Source organism: Cynoglossus semilaevis, chromosome 1, assembly GCF_000523025.1.
Source record: "Cynoglossus semilaevis isolate Cse_v1.0 chromosome 1, Cse_v1.0, whole genome shotgun sequence".
Lineage (NCBI taxonomy): Eukaryota > Metazoa > Chordata > Actinopteri > Pleuronectiformes > Cynoglossidae > Cynoglossus > Cynoglossus semilaevis.
The window spans coordinates 17,969,308-17,993,974 of NC_024307.1; the positions used below are offsets into that span (position 1 = coordinate 17,969,308).

The 24,667-nt window shown below is 40.0% G+C and overlaps 2 protein-coding genes across 11 annotated transcripts in view; one reads left to right on the plus strand and one right to left on the minus strand.

Annotated features, from left to right (window-relative positions):
- nsd2 (nuclear receptor binding SET domain protein 2) overlaps positions 1-9,129 on the minus strand; it is a 14,650-nt gene extending 5,521 nt beyond the window's left edge. The window contains exons 1-15 of one of the 4 annotated variants that reach the window (XM_025055244.1): positions 8,789-9,129; positions 6,293-6,949; positions 5,150-5,318; positions 4,855-5,024; positions 4,119-4,352; positions 3,627-3,828; positions 2,902-3,005; positions 2,618-2,726; positions 2,425-2,540; positions 2,013-2,102; positions 1,315-1,441; positions 978-1,178; positions 673-852; positions 257-413; positions 1-131 (exon numbers count right to left, since the gene is read on the minus strand). The exon at positions 1-131 is cut by the window's left edge and continues 135 nt beyond it. In XM_025055244.1, the coding sequence (XP_024911012.1) occupies positions 1-131; positions 257-413; positions 673-852; positions 978-1,178; positions 1,315-1,441; positions 2,013-2,102; positions 2,425-2,540; positions 2,618-2,726; positions 2,902-3,005; positions 3,627-3,828; positions 4,119-4,352; positions 4,855-5,024; positions 5,150-5,318; positions 6,293-6,919 (2,617 nt within the window). In that variant the 5' untranslated portion in view covers positions 6,920-6,949; positions 8,789-9,129. Of the gene's footprint in view, positions 132-256; positions 414-672; positions 853-977; positions 1,179-1,314; positions 1,442-2,012; positions 2,103-2,424; positions 2,541-2,617; positions 2,727-2,901; positions 3,006-3,626; positions 3,829-4,118; positions 4,353-4,854; positions 5,025-5,149; positions 5,319-6,292; positions 6,950-7,056; positions 7,237-7,659; positions 8,397-8,474; positions 8,752-8,788 lie in introns of those variants that run through there. The other 3 variants (XM_025055257.1, XM_025055250.1, XM_025055240.1) reach the window with 3 other exon arrangements.
- Positions 9,130-9,844: 715 nt separating this feature from the next.
- On the plus strand, positions 9,845-24,421 carry letm1 (leucine zipper-EF-hand containing transmembrane protein 1). Of its 7 annotated transcripts, none has more exons than XM_025055534.1 (16): positions 9,845-10,225; positions 13,271-13,328; positions 13,652-14,096; positions 16,214-16,357; positions 17,012-17,149; positions 18,008-18,211; positions 18,300-18,419; positions 18,646-18,777; positions 18,929-19,087; positions 19,230-19,331; positions 19,799-19,831; positions 21,175-21,309; positions 21,408-21,601; positions 21,880-21,912; positions 22,719-22,875; positions 23,122-24,421. In XM_025055534.1, exons 1-16 carry the CDS (start codon positions 10,147-10,149, stop codon positions 23,269-23,271), a joined length of 2,283 nt encoding a protein of 760 aa, XP_024911302.1. In that variant the 5' UTR covers positions 9,845-10,146; the 3' UTR covers positions 23,272-24,421. The 7 variants fall into 7 exon arrangements, with proteins under 7 accessions (XP_024911302.1, XP_024911306.1, XP_024911312.1 ...); XM_025055538.1 differs by having other exon boundaries at positions 22,737-22,875; XM_025055544.1 differs by lacking the exon at positions 21,880-21,912.
- Positions 24,422-24,667: the final 246 nt, after the last annotated feature.

Below are 24,667 nucleotides of genomic sequence, written 5' to 3' on the forward strand. Positions count from 1 at the left end.
CTCGACCTTGGTGTGTCCAGAAATAATCCTTGGAGCCGAAAAAGAAGACAGGAAACTCTCCGATCTCGTGGCGAAGGTGCTGGATGTTGGTGGGGATGTTTCGAGGATGGTAGATTTCTGCAGGCCACCATCTGAGTAGGAGGAGAAAGAAGAAGCAGCAGCAGGATAAGAAACAAATTTATTTATAAGAAAGAAATTTATTTTGAAATTATTATAAAAGTAAAAAAAAAAAGAGAAAAGTTATTCTCATGTTCACCTGTATGTTCCTAGTTTAACCCACATGATGTCCCGATATTTGGGTTTCTTTCCCGCCCTGCAGTCATTGCAGAACCAACTCCCATCAGGCATTGAAATGTTGAGGCAATCCGGGTGAAAGGCTGCCGGACAGGACTCACAGCAGAGCAGCTGACCTCCTGGAACAGGAAAGCAATGAAAACCATCAACAATGGCAACAATGTGTGTGCAGTTGGGAACAACTACTAAACACTCATCAACTAAACATTGAGAGACATGTCTCAATGTTTAATTAGAGGACAGATGTTTCTAAGCAACTGTAGCTTCATCATTTCAAAAATGTCTAGACAATAAATGCAGCTTCCGTCAGTTGGAGGCTGTTGATGGAGGCACAGACTGTCTCAACTACTGAATAAAAAAAAAGAGGTGGAAACCAACCTTTAGAGCAGACAAAACACCAGCTGACGTTGACATGACTGTGGTGACTGTAGCCCTTCTTGGCATTGAAATGGTTGGTACAGACAATGGCTGTGTTGGTGACCGTTTCACTGCCTGCAGCCACGCATAGATCACCAACATGATATGCCACCGGGCAGCGAAGACAACGCATTAACCTTCCTGCGACATGAAAGGAAGAAAAAAAACAAAAAAATGTCAGACATAGAAGCATGTCCATAGATAGATAACCTGCAGAACAGAATATGTTCTACCACATACAGAACAACTAGTCACCTCCTCCTCACCTTTGCTGGCCTTGTGCTTGGTGCGGCCACCATAGTGGCAGCTCAGGCAAGTGTGCAGTGGGCAGCGGAAACCTTTGTTGTCAAACACAGTGAGAGGGTTGAGGCCAACACACGCCTCGTGATAAAACTTGCCACAGTGTGGGACGTGGCAGCGGCGAACCTTTCCCTCTGACTGCTTACAAATGAAGCAGGAGTGAATTCCTGAGAGACAAGTAGGGACATTTTTGTTGTTAAATATTTAAATGTCAGAACTTCAACACACACGAAACACTAATATATAAGAATAATATAATCATCTGAAAGTGGTTGTTGTGTGGATCAAATCTAGACTTCTGACCTGTGTTGCACTCCAGACACAGCAGCTTGTCTTCAGGTTTCAAGGACAGACCCAGACAGTGGAGGTGGAACATACCACAGCACTGACCTTCACAGGGAACCAAGTCCTCACCAGTCTGCTCACAAATCTAAACAAAAGAAAAAGAAAGGCCAAAAGGTTGTCAAATAACAAGGAACCAAAGACACATAAATGAAAAAAATAATAAGGTATAAATATTAAAAGTGGAAAAACCACCAATGGCCCAATAGTTTAGTGTGTCAGAGTCATGTGAGGTAATTTCTAAAAATGTATCTGAAAAAAAGTAGTGCAACAGTTACATTTTTAATCGTGATCAATCTCACAATTTAACGTTTTGAACAAATCAACAGAGCCAGAAATCACAACTCCTCAAAACTTAGCGGAGTTTTGTGGAAAGTGTTTAGATTTCCATCAAAAAAATGGGAACATAACATCAAGAGCATCTGTTATTTGAAAGTTATGACATCATTTAAGTTACACCTACTAATTAACATTTATAAATCGGTTCTACTTTAGTTTCTGAACAGGTGCCAAAAAAAGTACAGTAAAACATAAATGCAAATAATCACTTAATTTCTACAGCAGGACTTAACACGAGGAGCAGTTTTCTGACTGAATGAAGAACTTTATTTAATTCACTACTTCTATGAAGCATATTGTGAGAAATCAAGCAAAAGTACCTGACAGACAAACTCTTTTTTTCTTTCTCCTTTCTTCGTCCCATCTAAGCTGTCACTGGGAGAATCGGGACGACTCTCACCGCCAGAGACCTGAAACAAACAGGTCAGGCTTTATAATCACACAAAGGACGGCTAATAAGAGACAAGACATTAGTGTGACAAGATGAAAGTACACATCCAATTGGCAGAGGCTTTGTAATTACTTAAAATTAGTGACATTATTATCAATCAACAATATTTGTTGTCACTTGTTAACATCCTTGTATGGGAAACTTCAACTGATTATAGAATAAAAAGTCTTTCATTTTAAAAACATTTTCTCAGACCACTTATAACTTGCTTAATGTCCATAATCGTTCTACTACAAGCTACTTCAGTGTGTGGACATGACCAAACTATAATGTTCTCTCACCTCAGGATCAGAACATGGTGAGGACCTTCTCTTTTTTACTTTAGCAGGCGTGACCTGCTTCTCTCCTTCCTGCTTCCTTTTCCTTCTTCTCTTTGGTTTCTCTGCTCCTCCGTCATCTGTCACAACATTAAAAGTGTTGAAAATTGCTGCATCAACATTTCAACTATAAAATGTATATAAATATATATTTTACCAGTGACAGGATCTTTGGGCTTTCTCTGTCTTCTCTTTTTTTCTTTCACTTCCACCCCATCACTTTTCTTCGGTCTCCTTCGTTTTTCTGTTTCTTCTAAAGTTGATGTCTAAAAAAAACATGGGAAATACTTGATTTAACAACACAGAGATAAAGAAGTATCTGCTAACGTTTTGGAGACAAATTAAAGACACAGTATTCCCTAACTGCTAGTGGTTATTCCATAAGCACATACTGTGTAGATTTCAGTTGAGGATGTGACGTCCGAGCCAGAATAAACTTACCTGTTTCCCTGCATCTTTGTTTACTCTGCGTCTCTTCTTTGGCTGCTGATCCTTGTCATCTGCTGTATCTGTTAGCTGCCTTTTGGAAATGGTCTTCCTCTTCACTGGAAAAGAGGGAAAAAAATGAATAAAATGCACATTTATTTAGTTTAGCTTTAGGTTATGGTAGTGACCCACAATTTGGAATATTTGAAGACAATGAACCCTCCACGTGTCTCACTGATGTGGAACGTAGACTGCCCTTATAGCAATAATGACTAATTTTCATGTACATGATTCTGGTTTAAAGTATGAAGTATTGAGGCTACAGTCAGTGTAACAGCTTAGTGCGGAAGTTTTCATTCCCAGTTGAGCTTTCTGTATGGACATATTTCTCCCAGTGTGTGCGTGGGTTCCCTCCAGGCACTTTGGTTTCCTCTTACAGCCCAAAAACATGCTTAACAGAAGAGTAGGCTAATCGGATACTAATTGACAATAGAGTGTGAATTTTTTTTTTTTTGTTCCTATATGTGGCCCTGCGATAGATTGGCTAATTGTCCAGGGTGTTCCCTGCCCTTGCCATAGATAGCTGGGATTGGTTCTAGCGCCCCCCCGTGGCTCCAAAAGGGAATACGTAGTAGATAATTCATTGATGAATGGAAATGTGGTTTAATCAACTTAGAATAAACCACATTTATCACATGTTAAGTTTTAATTTACTTAACGGGCTTTATGAATCAACCAACCTGAACCTGAGGCTGAGGCTTCATCTGCAGAGGGAATCAGCTTTGACCTCCTTTTCTTCACAGTGCCACTGGAGACATCTGTGGCCGACTTTTTACTTCTCCACGCTGTCTGGTTGGCAGGTAGAACCTGTTTGGGGTTTCTCTTTTTTTTCTGCGGTAACACTGATTGGGACTGATCTTCTAGATTAGTGGTGATAGGAACCTGCAAAAAACACCAAAAGACTTAACTTAACTGAAATGTTTTTAACAATATTTCTTCAATAATTATTAAATTTAATAATTTATATAGATTTAACATATGATTTTACATCAAGAACTTGTTGCTAAAACTGACAGTAATAGACTAACTACTATATCCTTCTGAGAATAAAGGTTTTTACTTTTCTCTGTAGACTTTTTTTTTTTTTATATAATTTTGCATTAGGACAGATCTGTGTTTGGTTCTGAATACTGCTGCTTCAGAGCAGCAGATACTTTGTTGACAGGTCTTACCGCCAGGGCAGGAGGATCCACGCAGAGCCGTGACTCACTGTCCTGGTGAATGTCTACGCCTTCCTCAGGCTTTAACTTGTCCAGGATTTGTGGGTTCAGATGAGGCCCTACTTCATCGTACACAAACTTAAAGTTTACCATGCGTTCGTTAAGGGACATGTTGAGGGCCTCCTTAGCCTGAATGATGCCCATGTTCCACTGGGCTTTGAGTTTACGGGGAACAGACGGAGCTATCTGTGGGAGAAAATATGAAGTGATCAGCAAAAGGACTGACATGAATCCAATGAGTCTGTTAATGTGCTTAAAGTGAGAAGTCATGTTCATATGAACAGGCACAGAGGCTTTAAAGTCACTGGATGTTAACTGTGGAGGAAATCATCATTTCCTGAATCCAAGGTTAAAAATGAATATGGAGTTGAATATGAAGCTGCCCATAGAGCACCCCCCACAGGAGCAGAGAATCACTACTTTCAAACACTGAGGAAATACTGTACATAAAATACAGATGCACTGTTTGTTAAACTCTGGAATTCAACTTTGATTCAAAGATTTGAAAAGTCTTCAGAGTTGGAGCAAGAATCACTGTTGGTAGTTTAATTATTTACTCCGACCTTTTGTTTGTTGTGAAATCTTTGTTGTTGTATTTTTTAAATTTCTAATAAAAGACAACACATTGAACACATTCGCAGAACACCTTTTAATGAGGTTTGTTTAAACTAGACAATAATAAATTTACCTTTTTGTGAATGCTGTAGGAGTTTGCAGTCTTTCTGTTGCGCTGACTGAGTTCCTGGTACTGATCCTCACCAGTGAAAAACACAATGTTCTTCTCAAAGATGTAGCCCCTCTCTGGGGCGTCCCCAAAATACTGCACGTGGTATAGAAGGCCCGGTCTACTTCCGGGGGCTAAAAACAAAACAAAAACAAACATTATTTATTTACATACCTTTTTCCCAAAGTCCCAATATTTAAGACTTTCTTAGGTCAATTTAATAAATTTAATTTCAAATAAGACTAATGTAATGTAATACCTTTGGGTTTGGGTTTGAAGTGAGAGCTGAATTCTGGGTCTGTGGTCACCATACATGGCCACCAGGGGTATCCTGAGACTTTGGTCCAGACCAAATCACCCACAGAGAAACAGACCAGGGCAGAAGACTTGCTTGCAGATTTCACTGTCAACTCTTGACAAAGATCAAGCTGTAGAAGATACAAGAACAAACTAATTTCCACGCATTTTCCGACATCTGTACATGTCGCAACTTACCACCACTTGTTTGAACATCTGGTTATAATCTGATGTTTGGACTTTATTCACAGACAGTTTAATTTAGGGATTATGCTAATTCAGTTCTTTATTTGGGAAAATGTCAGCTGTGTTTAGTTTGATTTTTTTTTTTAATTTTCTCTCATCTCATGGTTAAGGTCACATTGGAATATCCTTCACTACATCCTGTTTCTGAGAAATATTTTCTCAAAATGTGTTTAATACCTTTTTTGAGATATTTGTATTATATTGTACATTATATTTGTATTTATTTTACATTAAAACATCTTGCTTTTATAGCACAATCTGGCCTCAGTCCCTTTGTTGCTGTAACACAACAATGATCCTCGTGTGGGATCAATAAAATCAACCTAATCTCATCAAAATTATTTTTTTATTTCTGGCATAGTCAGATATATTTTAGTTTGTGATGATTTTATCCTTTTTAATTTGTATTTATTTATCTATTCATCTTTTTTTTAAATTAGTAATTTCGTCCATTTCAGAAACTTAATGGCAATTCTGGGCTTTTACTTACCTTATGACTAATATTTTCAAACATTCTGTAGCTACACTGGATATGACTGCAGTAATTTGGTTTTGGTTAATATTATTTTTCAATCTCTTTTGAGCAATTAAATATTTAAATATTAAATATTTTTCTGAGTTCTCTATATTGTTTTTGGGCTCACAATGTAACCTTCACCTCCTTTTATGTTAAAATAAATCTTAGCTTTTCATGTTGTCCCCTTCATAATTTCTTGTTAAATCTTAGCTTTTCATGTTGTCCCCTCCATAATTTCTTGAGGGATTAATAAAGTTCTTTCTTTCTTAGATCTACTGTATCTATCCATCTATCTTAACCTCAGTTTTGGTCTGACTTAAAATGATAAAAATAACAGCAAACCTCGTCAGCTGTGTTGTTTTCCTTCACAGCGTCTGTGTGGTCAGAGTGCTCCATTTTCTCCAGAGTTTCCACAGACTGATTGAGGTTTGGTTGAGATTTGAGTTTGAGTTGTAGTCCCCTCCATTGATCCTCATCCTGTCTTGTGTCAGGTCCAGATACAGTAACTTCAGTGGCAGTTGACAAATTGGTTTCATTTGCACAGCATGGTTCAAATTGTGGCTGCTGGACCACCTGTGGTACAGTCACCTTTAGCTCAGGTTCAAGATGAGGAGTGCAGTTGTGATGATGTGTTCCATTTGTGGCAGGGGCTTCAGCACCTTTGGGTGTAGGTGGTTCTAGAGCACAGAGCTCTGGCAGCTGGTCTTGGTCACCGTTTAGTACCCTGGAAGTGAGGTCTTTGAGTGTTTCATGGTTTTGGTTGTTGTGACTGTGGCCCGCCATCTTCTGTAGGACACCGTCTTGTAGTGTGGCGGCCAATTGCGCAGCAGCTTTGTCCATCAGCAGAGCAGGGTCACTACTGATGTCCCCTCTGACTTTTCGGACACCAATAGACTCCGGTGGCTGCTTCATGCTGATTGGGTTGGCTGGTTTAGGCATTGAAGGTAGAGAGCTACCTATAGTATCCATTGCACTCCTCCCCCCGCCAGGTTCACTGAGCTGCAGTGGACACAAAGTCAAGTCATTTTACTGATTGAGCTACAACTTATAATAAATTACATACATGAGATTCAAGTCTTTAAGAGAGCAGAGGAAGCATGACCTACAGAAATCATCGTAATGTGGGGATTCATGTTCCTTTGATCCATCTACAGATCAATTACAGTGAAAAAGACAAATAAAAAACGACCATATGTTACAGCAAATATGTTACGGCATGTCATAAATAGAAACCACGGAATGAATTAATGACTTGATGAACAATTGTCTAAAACTACATTATTAAAAGTCACCGGTCCTGGTATTTATGATAAAACTGTCATAAATCAAGAACTTTTGAGTCATCCATTATTATTATGGCCATAAACAATAAATTGTGCACTCTGACTACTCCACATTAAACCGGTCTAATTGTGGCATATGACATCATCAACGGTTTGCAAGTCTCTTCCTTGTAAAAATGTTATTGTATTATATGAATCCTCGGTGATCGTGTTACTAAATGGCTCCATATAGACACTGGAGGGATAAGAGGAAGCTGCACCTGTCATATAATGTTTGCCCGTTTTGATGAATAGCTCCATACAACTAGAAGAAAGCATTGGAATCCAGACCTGTTCCAAAGAAAGAACTCGGCCTAAAACCAACCAAAGCCAAAATTAATCAGTGCACATAAAAAGTCGATGTGAAGGTCGGAAAAAGCTTCTTACCGCAACTATTTTAAGTTGTTTTATCCTGTGTGGAGATTGTTAGCTTTTAGCTGCAGCTAGCTGCAAAAGACGGGAGAAGGCAGGCTGTGGACTGAGCTCATACACCGAGCCTGACTCTTCTTCCTTTTCCACTACAGCATGCAGTGAATGTCCAATGAGTGAGAGGCTGAACAGAGCCGCGTAACCACCGCATCAGCGTTGACGAAAACCGCGGAAACTAATGCAGTTGAGCCCACAATACTGGAGTCGAAATACAGGCATAATGCATTTGTAAATACCGTGTTAAGTTCAGTCACATTAGCAGCAGCGCTGTCCCTACTAGTCCACGCTTTGGATTGCCTGTTCGGACATTTTATGTTAATGTCAGTGGACTAACGCAAAGCCGTGATTTCTCGTAAAACGTATCAAAAAGTCCATCCAATATATATTATTTTAACCCTGGCTTTTTGTGCACACTTCGTTTGACCGTCTGAAATTCCCGGTTGTCTTACCTGCACTCTTGACTCCCACTTAGCACTTGAATACAACAAGGATGAACCCGAGCTGTATTTAAGTGTAGTATTAATGAATGGGACGCGACACTACTGTCAAGAACAAAATGGGTATCGACTATATCCTGGAAATTAAGCCAACACGATGCAGGATAGAAAAGGGTTTTCCCGTCATGTTCCCGTGCCGCACACTGTTGACTGAATATGTCCAACAGTCAGCCATTACACTACGTCCCAGCAAATAGACGGTGCCGCCAACTTAACACTAAATTTAATAAACTTAACATTTGAGCGAGTTCATCTGTGAAATTACCACAAACTCACCTATCAAAAGCCGGATGTGGTGTCAGCCGGATATGTTAGATAATGAGATTTTTTTTTCAAATATTTCTATACTGTTTTATTCGTAGGCGCCATGACAGCTCGTCAGAACAAGGAAAGGCTAACACTGTATTAGCATGGGCTAACCAGAATACCATCCAAAACCAATACAAGTCACACAGTTAACACTAGCATTGCTAACATGCTAACAGCTTCTCTGCTGTTGAGATGGTCTTCGGCTTGCACAAGTGTGTTCACAGATAAAATAGAGTTGACATCAGCGTAAAGACAAATAACCAGTGCTCACGTTTAAATACCTGTTAAATCCTGTATCGATGTTTAAAGAGAGAAAATGTCCGTATTCATGCCGTAAACGCAGCGCTTCATTCAGAGCCCCTAAAGCTTGCGGGAAACTCAAACTGTGCGTCTGACCAGCGCGAAAAATACTCAACACCGATTGGTCGAATTCTCAGAGGGAGATCCAGCCGGTCCGTTCAAAAGAGGAACCGTAGTGTGTTCTGTATCTGATGTGAGTCACCCACATCCGATTCGGACCGAATCAAACTATATTACTGTACACTACACGAAAAAAAGTGGAACAAACACATCGAATTACAAACTGAATAACGGCACAGAATTAGTTAAACCTCGCCCCAGGAAAGGAGGTAAAGGAGTAGAACCAAGAACCACCAGATCTTTAAAAAATAAGGAGGTAAAGGAGTAGAACCAAGAACTAAATTCCACCAGATCTTTAAAAAAATAAGTCAACTGATCAAAGCGTATCTCGAGCTAAACATAACTATTTAGACAACCCATCTGAACACAGACGACCATACGTTTAAAATGTATTTTTAAAGGTAAAGTGGGATGTATAAATCGACGAAAAGAGTAACTACCTTACCAACCTGAATTTCTATATAAACATTTATGATCACAATACAAAATGATAAAATAATACTTCAATTACCAACCTATCTGGTTATTTTATATTCGTAAATGTAAATTATGCCTTTAATAAATATATTGAGGAAATAGTTCAAATTTATTTTCTAAAGAAATGTACATTTCTGTAATTTTTATTAAATTTTATCTTACACATTTAATGGGACTTTAAGAGAAATGAGTTAGATTAAAGCTAAAGACGCACTATTTTGTGAATTTGTGTTGCAGGTTAATTTCATTGTATGTAGTTTCTTCTATTTTTTTCTTTCGGCTTTGTCCCTTTTTTTCAGCGGTTGTATGTATGTATGTATGTAGTTTCTATATTTTTTTAATTTTATTTCAGTTCCCGGAAGTCTTTCTTTATGACACATTAAAGCTAGCTTAACGAACATGCCGACGCCATTGTCAGCGGTTCGAGTGAGAGAGAGAGAGAGAGAGAGAGACCTAGACTAACAGAGAGAAACAGAGTAGGGGAGAGAGCCTACCCGGGTTAGCTGTCATCTAGCGAAACAGGGAAGGGCACGGTGGGACATGGAGACGAATCCTACCCTATTCTGTTATAAATTTGTCGTATCCTGTTAATATTTCTTTATTTACATTAACCTCAGTTCAGTTTAAATTTCTGGGCTATTTTTATTTTATTTTACATACTTTAGACAAACGGTGGCTAAGCTAACCGGTCGGCTCGGCTGTGTGCGAAGTGTAAACGCGTTACACTGAATAAAAACTCCTCATGGCTTCAATCCTCTTCTCCAGGTCCAGAACACCTTTCACCAAAACATCCCACTCTCTAAAGAACCAGTTCAGAAAAGGTAAATATGCTTTTAGTTAATTTTGTTCGCTAGGCTAAAACAGTTTTTCACTTTAGCATCTGTAGCGGTTCGTTTTTTCTACATCGGCAGGTGGATAATTTTTGTTGTACTTCTAGAAAGATGCCGACATTGTACCGGCTTTAACTGTGGATAACGCTGTTGTAACAACCCAGTCATTAATTTATGATGTAAATCGTCAGCCACCTGCTGTCAATGTTGGCGTATGACATGTTATACGTAGTTATGTCCTAAAATGACTCAGCATTTGAAGCCATCGCCACTGTGTTGATTCCTGAAGAAACAGCAGTAACAGCATCGGTACTGACCTTATGTCGGAGGCAGGTTATCTGAGGACAAACAGGGTTTTGTTTTAAAGCAGGGGGCGCTGCATGTTCTCCTCACACTGCAGCATGTCTGTTTCCGTGGGAAACTGCCTTTTTGGCCTGTTTGTTTAGCATCTTCAAATTTTGTTTCGACGAAAACCCATCTGTGCACCGATAAGACACAGCATGTTTAAATACCTAGTTTTCCTACCACAGTTGATTTCCCTCTTTTCCATTGACGGGTTAAAGCATTTCTTATTATGCTGACATAATGCTGGAGGAGGCGTATGTGTCCATTCAGTGCTGCCTGCAGTGCTTATATTTATAATTGTATATAAGTCTTTCTGGTCAGGTCAGGTTTTTATTCACCAAATCTGTGTATTTCAGTGGCCTAAGGTTCATAGATTAGTGGCAATCAGCACATTTCTGTTGATGTGTCATTTTACTGTTATTAATATTATTATTCACAGTCACAACCCAGTTATAGAGAGAGGTACAGAAAAGCATACGTGTTTGTAACACAATTGGTTCATTTAAACAGTAAGAAAAAGATAACAGGATCACAAGTAGGATTTATCTCTTTGTGGAAGACGTGATTTAGGGATCAGATAGTACACAGAGATTACACGTGGAAAGGTCAGTACTTCTTTTAACGTCATTACGATCAGATAGTAGATATTGGTAAAATGTATTTCTGCATTAGGTGTTTGTATCTGCGTGATGACATTATGCTACTGTGGTGCAAACTTCATTATTTATAGTTTAAACAATCACAGTCATGGAATATCTCCCTGAACACTTGAAAATAAAGCTAATTATAATCACAGCTTTTAATGTTCAAGGTAATCTTTGACTGGGTTTGTTCACAGTCTTGAGATGACTGCTGAACATTGACCACAGCCTTTGTCAGTAAAAGGTCAGGACCAATTAGAGCCTTATCTTACCCTGTAGATAAGTATATGGAGCACAGTAACTGCTAAGACAGTGAATTTGCATGTGTTTTGTGTTATCTGCAGATAAAGTGTTATATTTAAAGAAAGCTGTAAAGAGCGATTATTAAGTCTCCTTTGTTCACACTGCTCACACTTATTATATACTAAAGTGTTCACCTTTAATAAAACAAAGCTTATTTCCCATTAACTTACAGAATATATTTTGGCATCCTTACATCTACAGACCTGAAGTCTGGCTTTTGTTTACTTTTTTTCAGTTTTTTTTTAATTAAGATCTTCATACAGTGCAGCTGATAGGCATAATTCCACAAACAAGATACATTTGTGAATTCTGTCTCATGCTCATATTTTTTAGTTAATGTCATTTATGATTTTTGAAAGTCCAAAAGTGTTATTAGGGGCAACTATTCTAACGTAAATGTAAACTATTCTAATGTAAACAGTAGTGTACAGGCTATGGCCCTGAATTACCTGCACACGGGCCAGTTTTTTCTTCTCTGTGTGAAGTAGCTCAGATTTGACACTTCACAGGAAATGACCGGAGGCCGTGGTCTGGGGTTTGACTAATAAAGGAAGTGTCATAAAACTGCCATTTTTAACTCTTTATAGCCTGGCAAACTCCTGCAAGGTGCTGGCCATGCAGAGCATGAACTTCCCATAACCCCCAGCACCAGACCAAGGTCTTTTAGGGTCAAAACCAAATGATTCCCTCTTTACCAGTGTAAAGTGACCCCAGTACTACAAAAATGTCTGTTTTGATTTTTTTTTTCCGGGAGGGAATGTTAGGCATGTACAGCATAAGGTATTGAAACTGGCAACTGGTTGGTTTTACACTGGATATTATGAGCCTGAATCAGAAATATACAGTTTTATGTAAAGTGTAAATTTAGCACTAGCAACAACTAGCAAAACCCAAATATACATAATAATGTGTATATATATATATATAAATATATACAATTATTTATATATATATATACACACAAACAAACATACACAAATATCGTCTTGTTAAATGACTATGAAATATTGAAATAATTGTCAAATTCTGCACCATTTCTTAAAAATCCATGGCAACATTGAACAGATTTTGATAAAATAATTATATCTGTGCAAAGACCAAACCTCCTACAGAGGACACACTGTTGTAGTGTTGGACTGTTTGTACAGTTCAGGTCAGTTATAAAGAAGTCAAAGTTCAAGTTATCTATTGTATTTCCAGTGATTTCGCTTTGTCCTCCTGTGGGTTGGCCTCTAAGGTCACAAAGGTGACTTTGTTCCAGTGAACTCTGCTTCATCCTCTCCTGTCACATTTCTCTGGGCCCTGTTGGATTCAGTCCAGCCAGTCATGTGATGAGCAGGGAGAGGGTGGAGCTAGTAACCATATGCTGTGTGATTATTGGTCCAGTTAATCTGACCACTCCACCCTCTCTCTCTCTCTCTCTCTCTCTCTCTCTCTCCCTCCCTCTCTCTGCACGTGAGCAGGATTAGATAGTGGCCCCTGTTGTGTGCCTCAAGAGACTTAGAATATTGTTATGACATAGAAGACAAAATACATGAAGACACTGTGTTGGTATTTTGTTTTTACAGAAGCAGACAGTATATTAATGACTTTGAGAAATCATTGCAAAGAGGAAATAGCAAATGTTCACACAAGACCTAAAATGAATCCTGTGAGTTAGTGGTTAAATTAAATTGTTAGCTTCAGTCCTTGTGTGTGGAATTTGTTTGTTCCTTGAATTAACCTGGTGAAATTTTCTGTCTTTTAGGTGAACTGCAGAACGGTGCCTGTTTCAGCTGCACAGCACTCAGACACTCCAGCCACGAGTAGGTGGAACTAGTGGACACCAGCACTGTCTTCAGAAAAAATAAATGATAGAAAAACATTTTACATTAAAAAGTAAAAAGTTAGCATTTAGGTAAAAACCTGAAAACACAGAACAAAATGGAAACATTCAGCTCACTGAGTTTCTTCTAGTACTAGTTCCTGGGGTAAAAATAACAATCCAAACCACCATCACATACCTACCTTGCCTCCTAACAGCAGCCCACACACCCACCTTGAGAATCCATGCTTTAATCTTTGCATTCTGAACGTCCTCTTACCGCGTTTTCACCTCGGACTCTTTGTCTCCTGTCCTCCCATCCAGACCAGTCCGACCAGTGTCAGAAGAACACATCAGTCTCAACCATAGGTGTGGGGTCTCACAGCGTCTGTACTGCTCCCTCCTGCTGAGGCCTCCACCTTCACTGTACCCTGCCATCACAACATGGACTCGTTGGACAATTGCACAACCACAGGATATTGCAGGTGTCAGGTGGATACACACATCAAGGACCAGGTGGGATGATTCCAAGGTGGAGAAGTCCCTGCGGTCATTAAAAGACAAGAAGAAGCTGGAGGAAGGAGGACCGGTCTACAGTCCAACTCTGGATGTGGAACCTGTGAAAAGGACTCTGGGACAAAAGGTTGTGGATGAAATCAAACATTACTACCATGGTTTCAGGCTGCTCTGGTTGGACACCACCATCGCAGGGCGGATGTTGTGGAGGGTACTGCACGGAAACGTGCTCTCCCGAAGAGAGCGGAGACAGGTGAGGACTGCGGGGACTACAAGGGACATATTTGTGAATATGTGGTTCTGTAGAAATCAAGTCTGTTTACATTGAGATACACTTACAGGGGGTCCTTGGTTTAGAACATCCTTGACCTATGACGTTACCTGTGGCCCACTGTTCACTTTGGTGATGGGTTAAAAGCAGTGGTCACATTTGGTTGTGTGCAGTGGTGAGCTGTGTCACAGTGACAAGTAGGAAAAGAAGGAAGGAAAGTGACACAGTTCACCACTGCACACAACCAACTGTGCCCTCTGTTTTTAACCCATCACCAAAGTGAACAGTGGCAGCTTTAAGAACCAGGGAGCAGTGAGTGGAGACGGAGCCATGACAGAGCACCTCAGTGGTACCTTGGCAGTAGGTGGACTCGAACCTGAAGCTTTCCTTAACCACTAAGCCACCACTGCCCCAAGTAGTTCACTTTCCTTAGAAAAAACGAAAGCTTTGTTTACATTTGCCAGTTGTACTCCATAGAGAAAACTCCAGAGAGTTTTGTCTTGCAGCGAAAATAGAGTTACGTTGCATCGTAGAAACAGAACTCCAATGTAAGTCAAGGACCCTCTGCAGTCAGAAGTGTCTTGGGGTCATGTATGTTGAGTTCCTTTCTTTGGTTAGTGGTAATAGAGGAAGTTGGTGAGCTGTTTATATCAGAGCTACTACTCAGTATGAATGAGGCAACACAGAGTGAGTGGAGATTTAACAGCCGCCAGTCTGTGAAGCTCGAACCTATAATTGATCCCATTAGTGTTGAGCAGCCGTGGATGAAGTTACTGAGTAAAAGAAGAAGATGTCTGTGTTCTCAGACTATGATCCCTGCTCAGTCACAGCCCTGATCCTTGAACCAGATCTGGTTTAACCATCTGAGTCATATTGAAAACACTGTCAGCTGCTGGTGAAGGTGGTGCTCTCTTATTATCCTGTCTCAGCTCAAATGTACGGTTCCATATATGGTCAAAGTTTACCAGAAATATTAAATTTCTTCCTAAAGTCTCCGCCTTTTCACTACTGTTACTGGGAGTGGACAAACTTTCCATTGCAATGTGGATTATGTTAACAAAGGAAGCAGATTCTTTTTCCAAAGGTTTTAAACCAAATGTAAACAGATTCAGTGACTCAGAATGAATCACTGATTTGAGTAGGAGAAACAATTATATTTGGTGTTTTTCTTTTCCTCGTGTTAACTACCAGACAATGAGCTAATTTTGGGCTAACTTTTATTTACTTTATGTTGCGTTTGCATTCACTTAAAACAGCCTGGATATTCACACTGTCAGTGATGTTAGACCTTAGAAACTGTCAGAGCTGCTGCTGCTGATGGTAATAGTGATAAACCAACACCCTCCATCCAACCCATCTGCACCTTTTCTAATGCATCTGACTCCCCGGGAGCACATGTCCCAAACCCATCTACACTCCATTATTCTAAGCAGGCATGACTGTGCCTCCTTAATCCCCTCCTTTCATATTCACTTACAAAAATGTGGCCTCCGTTTAAGGCTCCTTCTATTTTAATCTGTGCCCCCCCCCGCTTTTCTTTTGATGTGGTTCTCTGGGAGATCATATACATGTCAATAGAGCTGTGGACAAAGGCCCTTTCACTCACACTGGCCTAAACCCTTCACCCTACTGGTCCTCTGACAAACAGGTGGACAGGCCTGAGAAAAGGGGACTCCTGTTTTTGCCCGTTTCTCCAAACGGCTGCCTGGGATTGTCCATCCTGGAAGGTCGGTAAGCCACAGTCAGACAGTGGTGTCTGTGCCCCCTGTCCTTCATATCAGTCTCTTCCTGCTACAGGTTCGGTCCAGAGAGCCTAGTGTCTCCATTAGTCCCACAGTGAGGACATTTGAATTGTCCACGACATCATTAAAAAAAAGAATGACTACTGAAGATAGACCTTAGGGTTGATGAGCACGTTTGAAGTTGACCTTTGGTCTGTTTGTGTAGTGTGTTGTGAATGGTTTTGTTGCTGTATGGATGAGTTTGCTTCAACAAACCTTTTCCCAAACGTTTCCCCTCTCCTGAGGTTGTTGTCAATCAGGAATATATATTAGAACCTGTGAGAATTTCAACACCGCTTTCCTCCACTTGCTCCTCAGTTTCTCAGAACTTGTGCAGATGTCTTCAGACTCGTTCCCTTCCTGGTCTTCATCATCGTTCCCTTCATGGAGTTCCTGCTGCCTGTTGTCCTCAAACTCTTCCCCAATATGCTGCCGTCCACATTTGAGACCCAGTCCAAGAAGGTAATGAAGCTGCAATATGTTGCACAAATGTTTTTAAATAAACCACAACAATGATTAATTTCCCCATTTATGGGGATTTACAAAACATCTCAGCCTATTATCTCAAATAAATCCACTTTCATTTGAGTTGTCATCCTTCACGTGAACTTTACCCTGAAGTCCTGGTGAAGAGATTACAGTACCAGCCCGGCCAGTTGTAATCCTAATTGCAGTCTAATCTCAAGGACAAAATCAGTCATTGGCTGTTGTTTCGCACTGTTTACATTTGACCGTGACCTAAGCTAAAGAATATACTAGAGTTTCTACGGTTTCATTGTCTCATATACACAGATGCATGTACAAAATGCCGTTCATTATAATATGAAATGTGTTAAATATACAGTACTTGTGGTAATTGTTGTTATTATTTTAGAAAATATAAACATACAAATGTTTGGATGAGGTGGAAAACCGGTGCTGTCCATGTGGATTAATTATCTGTTAATAAGAAAACTAGAACTGTACTGATTAGTAGTAGTGGTAATCAAAGACTATATTTGGCAACAATTCATATTTTTTTAATAATAGTGTTTCAAGATCCATCTTACAGACATCAAATATATTTCAGTCTTCATCACATATTGTTGTTAATTGGTAATGTGACGTAATTTACAGGAGGAGAGACTGAAAAAGGAGCTGAGGGTCAAACTGGAAATGGCAAAGTTCTTACAGGACACCATAGAGGAGATCGCGCTGCGAAACAAAGCTTCGCAGGGCAACGAGACTGAAGAGTTCTCTACCTTCTTCCAAATGGTGAGTGACAACGTCTGCTCGTACCAAGAGAAAACTAATAAAAACAACTAAATGCTGCCATCTCCTGGTATCAATAGTGAAATGTCTGTTTTGGGGTGGATTGGTTTTGATACTACGACTGAACTGGCGTTGAAGGAACAATAACTGTAATAGATCATTAATGCACATTTTTAATATATGTAAATGATAAACTATCTGTTTCAGATAAAACAATTTTAGCTTTTACATGTTTCTAAATTCCTAGCTCATATATCAACATTCAATTCCAGTACATCTGAATTTATATCCAATTCATGTCTGTGTAGGTCATCCAGGTCATTCAGTTGACAACTGGGCGGAGTATGTTTTTTGAAATCTTGAAATTTATCTAAAATCAACAGCTTAATGAAGCTAAATTTAAAATGTTTACACAACATGACAAGATTGTTAGAACAAACCAAAATATCTCAAAGAATTTAGAGCAAAATGTAAAACAAATTATTGTAAATTTGTAATTTTCACAAATTTTTGGTTAGGGTTAGGGTTTTACAATTCTGTGCATGTGGACGCTTTCATAAATGTGTAAACATTTATGCTTTCCAACCTGAATTTAAGTATGAAAAGTAGATTTTGTGTGGTCTTACCTGAACTGTCGTCATAATATCATGTGTTTGTAAAGAACTGTGATGCATGAAGAACTAGAAGATAATCACATCAAAGTTCTGGTTATTTCTGAAGGTTCAGGCCTGGTAACTGCTTAAAAGTTTAGATAAAGACAGAAACAGATGACAACAACAACAAAATTAAAGTCCTTCTGCTCAAATTAAAAAAAAAAATTCACGGTTGATGTGAAATAACCATACCTTTCTATTATGACAGATCAGAGACTCTGGGGAACGTCCCAGTAACGAGCAGATCATCAAATTCTCCAAACTGTTTGAGGATGAGCTGACTCTGGATAACCTGACTCGGCCTCAGCTGGTGGCTCTCTGTCGCCTCCTGGAGCTCCAGTCCATCGGTACAAACAACTTCCTGCGTTTCCAGCTCATCATGAAGCTGAGAACGATCCGAGCTGACGACAAGGTAAAAACTTTTACTGTTGATCCAAGTACGGTACTTTTAAAAAGTTCCTCTCTGTAATTTGGATACAATTGAACATCTGTCTACCCAGCTGATTGCAGAAGAGGGAGTGGAGAGTCTGAACGTGAACGAGGTGCAGACTGCCTGTCGTGTCAGAGGGATGAGGTCACTGGGGGTCACAGAGGAACGACTGAGAGAGCAGCTCAGCCAGGTAAACACTCACAAGCTGCAGAGGAGGAGGAGGAGGGGTTAACATGGATGAAGAGCAGCATCTGTAAATGAGCTATTTGCCTATTGTTACTGAAATGAGTGTGAAATGTAGCAAACAAACAACACCCCTCATGTTAGATAAATGATTTTGTAGAAGTGTAGTTTTGTGTGTCAGTGTAATTATGCAAGACGTTTCAAGCCATTCCCTGTGTTCTGTGTGATGTCAGTGGTTGGAGCTGCATCTGAACCAGCAGATCCCCACCTCTCTGCTGCTACTGTCACGAGCCATGTACCTGCCTGATACTCTGTCTCCAGCCGACCAGTTGAAGACAACCCTGCAGACGCTGCCTGAGATGGTGGTACGTAAACATATGAATGGAATCTTTCATTATAACATGAACGCCAGCCTCAGCTAAGGTTTACAAAACAGGGGTTTGTATTGATATTATTTTAATTTTGATTATGATTAACGGTCTGAGGCTGTGGTGGTCACTAATTTCTTCTCTCCAGACAAAGGAGGCCCAGCTGAAGGTGGCAGAGATAGAGCTCTCCAAAGTGGACAACAAGACCAAAGTGGAGACGACGCTCCAGGAAGAGGCTGCCATACAGCAGGACAACAAGGAACGAGAGATGGAGAAGTTGGCCGATGCTGCTGAGAAGTTTGCCAAGGTGACAAGCAAATTGAATGAAGCCGCGGGAAAAAAAAAAACCTCAGTGACGTTTGTTCTCTGTTGTCGTAGAGCCGTTATTCACTCTGTTGTTCTGGTGTGTGTGTGTGTGTGTGTGTGTGTGTGTGTGTGTGTTGCTGCAGGAGCTGGAGCTGGAGCTGGAAACAGAGAGGATGAAGCAGAGTGAGGCACAGGCTGATGTTGAAACACTGAAGGACACAGCTCCAGTCATAGAGGCTGTCAAGGTAACAACAGCTACACATGTGGAGTCTGTAACATCATCAGAAAAGGAATCAAAAACTTTTCAGCAGCTAATAATATTTACACCTCTGCAGTATCTGAAGGGAACTCCAGAGTGTGAAATAACAATTAATCTCCATTACTAAAATCCTTTGATAAAATAGTAATTTGACAAGGAAATATTAGCCGACGTGCTGCACCCTAGTAGATATTTATTAATGAAATATTTTCAAACATCAAAGTCCACCCTAGTAGATATTTATTAATGAAATTAACAATTTGAACACCAGAGATCTTTTGTAAAAACAAAAATGTTATTTGTTAAGTCATAGCCTTTGTGATTCTGTGACATGAGTGCCACCTAGCTGCCTCATTGTTTACTGCAGGAGGCTAAACATCCGAGCCATTTGCAGGAGGATTGATTGCCACAGGGTTTTTGTTTTATCACTTGTTTGTCTTCTATACTGCACAGTTCCAACAGTGGCAGACATTCCTGTGCTTCCAGGTCAGCTTTTTAATCCAAACTCTCCCTTTATGACACTCACCCACAGTTGTTTTTCTCCCCACAAAAACACAAGTCTATTTTTCTCTCCTTTTGTCCTTCTCTGAGAAAACAGATGTGGGTTAAACAGTGTGGGCGCCTGACTTTTAAGTCTACTTCCATTTGACACATTAGGGCTATTAAGACTCAGATTAATAAAAATCAGTGGTTAGATTTTACATTAGATTAAATCTATACTATCCACCGAGAATCTGCCCACCAGACAGTAAAGTAAACAACAGATTAAGATAAAAGTACAACTCAGATTAAATTGAGAGAAAAAAAACAGTATGTTGTACATTAAAGATATGAGTCACAGTGACATCCGGCTGCAGATACGACCACAAACAGAATAAAGAGCAGACAAATTAGAGAACAGAAAACCGACCAATCACAGAGGTGGTTTAACAGCTGGAGTTAAATTTTTGTAGCGTATCTTAAACACGTAGACCTCAAAGACAGGAGAGGCTCCTAACACCTGTGACTTCTTTTACCCAACCCTGTTTAACCCACATTTCCACTGACTTGTTTTCTCCTGGTCCTTGTCGATCCACTGAGGTGACGTCACTGACACATCCTGGACCTTTTTTTCCTGAGGTTGAACCTCCGTAGCACCACAGAATTCCCTTCCTCTGTTTTAGCCCATGGAGACTTTCAGCTCCTTCTTAACCCAGTGTTCAGTGTTCTAGCTCCACTCCCCTGGGTTTATGTGGAACAAACATGTGGTCTGTGTTGGAAGAAGTAACCTTTTCACTGCTTTAATGTATGTGGGAAGTTCAGAGGGCTTCTGAACTCGGGCTTCTCTCTGTATCATTTATGTTTTTGGTTCGTTTTGCCTTTGTGAGGAGCATGAATCTGACATCGATGACAGAGTTTGTGAAAGTTTCTGGGAATGTAGTTTATAGTGAAAGGCCTGAATGTTCCACCAGTGGCCCACAGCCTCCACCCATCTCTAACCAACAGGAGTGCAAGAGTTAGCTGACCTAAAGAGAAAAATAAATATAAGAAGAGTAACTGCACGCTCTCAGATGTACTGCTTGAATTGGCTCCACATGCCAGAAAGGGAATAAAATGAAATGACAAGTTGCAAAAGAGTTAAAAAGATCAAAGATTGCCCAAAGGAAGAGACAAGAATAAATAAATGCTATGTTCAAAGGTCTTCCCCACAAAGATGAAACAAACGGTTCCAAAAGTATGGCTGAGGATAAGCTAAAGATTGGCCAAAATATACACTATAGAAATGATTTATAACTGAAGTGACTCTATCTGTCGGAGAAGATCTGTTCAGCTGTGTGTTTGTGATTCAGAGCGAGGAGATCACCAAAGAGGAGATTGACATGTTGAGTGACGCCTGCACCAAACTGAAGGAGCAGAAGAAGCTGCTGACCCTTGAAAAAGAGGAGTTGGAGGAGCTGAAGGACGATGTCCAGGAATACAGCGAGGTGCTTTGATTTGTTGTCTCTGCACAAGAAATGTGTGTGTGATTATTTCGTTTCATCAGGGTGTTTTATTGATGTTTTGACCATGTTTCTTTTTCTAGGATCTGGAAGAAATAAAGAAGGAGCTGTCCAAGAGTGGACAGGAGAAGACGTTGGAGGAGTCCAAGGCCAGTCAGCGTCTCTCTAAGAGGGTCAAACGGATGATTGGGCGCATGGACAAGATCATCCTGGAGCTGGAGAAGGACAAGACAATCCTCGATGGGCAGATAGACAGTGGAAGCACGCCCCCTGTTGGGTATGTGAGGAACATGATGTTACACTTTAATAGTGATTTAGTCAAATATGCCTGTATTTATCTTGTACTTTAACTTTAAATTCAAACTTTTTTTTCGTTTTATTTTTTTTATTTTTTTTTACATATTCATTGAATGTATCCTTATCCTTATCATCATCCCTTTCATTGTAAAATGGTGGTGGAGATAAACAAACAACAGGTTTTCCCAGAAAGTAAAATTATAAAGTCACCCAGATCAAACGCAGCCTCTAATCCAACTTCTGGATGACATGTTTCAGATTGTTCCTTACTAAACCTAGTGACGCTGCAAGGTAAGAGTTCAAGCCGTGGTAAACTCGCAGTTGTTTGCTCCCCCTGTACTAACATGATAACAGTAGTTCATCATTAGTGTCAGCTATCCTTTGATTTTACCCCCCCCCCATCATCACTGACTGGCATTAATAAAACTATTGTAGCCCAAACACTTGAATCATTAGACACCAGACAGACCTTCAGAACTAAAAACTAGAAGTGTGAAAACTGTAGTGTGTTCACCATGTGGAAAAACAGTGAAAATCCTTCTGACTTAGCTGAGATACATCAGCTCTGGTGTTATTACTCAGACTAAGTTTTCATTCATCTTTTAGCTTCATCACCAAGTGGCTCAAGGTATGATAAGCAGTATTAAACACGACAAGTAAGGATAGTGGAGTCTTACTTTTACCAGGGAAGTAAAGGCATCACTGTCCTAATATCCAGGCTGTGTTACTTTTTTTTGCGTGAAACAAAAATCTACCACAACAAGAGAGCAGTTCATTCTTAGTACAAACTAAAGCTTCGGTATGAACCGCTTCAAAATGTAAGACTTTTTAAGGAACACCACATGAAAGAAACCTGAAATTGGATTGTGTTGCATGGCATCATTTCAGCATGATTTCAAACACTGGACAATTTTTGTCTTTTGTGAAATTCACCCCAATTACTGCTCCCCCCTCCCAATCTTTAATCTGTTGTGAACCAACAAATGACTAAAATGTTGATTGGTGATCTGGGAACCTTGAATGAAGCACATTGATCTCTGACTTCTCCACCACATTTTACACCACTGCCAATTCTGGTAACTGTTTCCTGTATTCAGTCTGTTCTACACCTTCAGGGAGAACCTCATCAGCATCGACGAGCTCATTGGCATCATGAAGCAGATCCAGAATATTCCTGAACACAAGCTGCTCAGCATCGCCGAGGCCCTGGACGACAACAAGGATGGGAAGGTTGACATTGATGACGTCATCAAAGTGAGTTCACTGAGTTTCATGAACCTTGGTGTATTAAGACAAGGGCTGCACACAGAGTCCTGTGAAGAACGACAGCCTCACCTGAGTTTGGATGTTCTTCTTAGATTGGTTTAAAGAACAGGGCCATGCTCACAGTTGTTGATCACTAAGAACAGAGAAACATGGTTTTTAGTCCACAGCCATCACACTCTATATTTGAATATTCAAATATAAAAAAGAATTAATTCACCTCTCCTTTTATGTCAGGTAGTGGAACTGATCGATAAGGAGGACATCGACATTTCCACCTCCCAGGTGGCTGACATCATGGTGATGCTGCAGAAGGAGGAGAAGCTGGTGGGGAAGGAGAAGGCTAAAGAGAAGAAGCAGGAACAGGCAGCTACGCTCAACAGCTGAGTGATGTTTGAGACGGAGGTGGTGTAAAGACTGTGGACCATGAATGTAAAGAAGTGGAGGAGGAGAAGATTTGACAGGGTAAAAGTCTGAATTCCTGAAAGAAGGTCAGATCCTTGAATATAATTTAAAAATATTGTATTTAAAATGCACACATGGGGAAAAAAAAAAAACTAGCGCCATGATGTTGGCTGTTTTGGACTGATTATATTAATATTTGCCTTTGTGTAAATAAAGTGAACAGTTTATTATTGAGAGGGAACAGAGCATCAGAGGACTGAGGACATTTCTTTTCTTAACAGATCTCACATGTTATGTGAGAAAAATAAAGAAGTCAGTTTTTAATTTTGCACAGAAGCAGACTCACCATCATCGCTCCGCCCTCCATCCTCCGTCTGTCTGTCCCTCCACCACTCAGTCACTCGTTTGATAAGAATGGAACCTGATGAGATTGAAGATTGTTTACAGTTGATTATTACTGAAACATCAGTGGTGGCTGCAACTAAAGACTGCATCAGACATAACACAGACGAACGCAAATATACAAAGATGCAGAGCTACAAAGATACAAACTAATTTCCTTCAATAACAAGCAGCACTTTGTCAACATTATTAACAGGCCTGAATTTACTGACTTCAACATCAGTTAAATCTATTACTACATATTTCTTTATTTTGTACATCCATATATTCATCTCATGTTTGTGCAGCTCTTTGTTTGTTTTCAGATCTGTGTAAAAGACCAACACTGCTCTAAGACAAATCCAGTTAAGTGTTCAGTTATTTAAATTATTCAAAATTCTCCCAGAAAGGTAAAAATCACGCACACACACACACACATAAAGTGACAGTGTTTAAATTACATTTTAGGTTTGTATTCTAAGATTTGAAAAAAAAAAAAAAAAAAAAAAAACCTCAGAAACTCAGAAGACGTGTTTGTCTTCAGGCCTGTCACAGTCTCTCTTGTGTTGTCGACCTTCTTGTCTGCTGAAGAGCTGAGGTGTAAACACAGATGACAGAGTGGTTCTGGAGATAACCTGGAGTACACCAACATCCACCCTCCTTGCAGACCACCCTCCCCTTTGGTCTTAGTCTTCAGTCCTGGAGTCTTGGGTGATTAGCAACACATTCGTCTTCATCAGGTCATCAGTCTTTTTTTAGACTAGAACAGACCAAGCCAGACCAGGGTGGGAGTTGGTGTCGCCTGCATCTAGTCAGAGTCAGACTGATGGCTGCTGGGTAAACAGCGGGTCCATACAAGGACCAAAGTGGGCTCAGCAGGAGGGTTGTGTTTAGGTTAGAGTAGCTGCGGTCAGACGTGGCATGCTCTGGGCTGCATAAATCAGCCCAAAGTGTAAACATGTGGCAGGAGTTGTGTCAGTTTGTGGAGGACACTCAG

Excerpts from the sequence above, each read along its gene's own strand:
- letm1 (XM_025055534.1), top strand. The coding sequence starts at position 10,147 with ATGGCTTCAATCCTCTTCTCCAGGTCCAGAACACCTTTCACCAAAACA. Across the intron at positions 17,150-18,007 it reads TCTCTACCTTCTTCCAAATG|ATCAGAGACTCTGGGGAACG; the intron begins GTGAGTGACAAC and ends CTATTATGACAG. Across the intron at positions 18,212-18,299 it reads CGATCCGAGCTGACGACAAG|CTGATTGCAGAAGAGGGAGT; the intron begins GTAAAAACTTTT and ends CTGTCTACCCAG.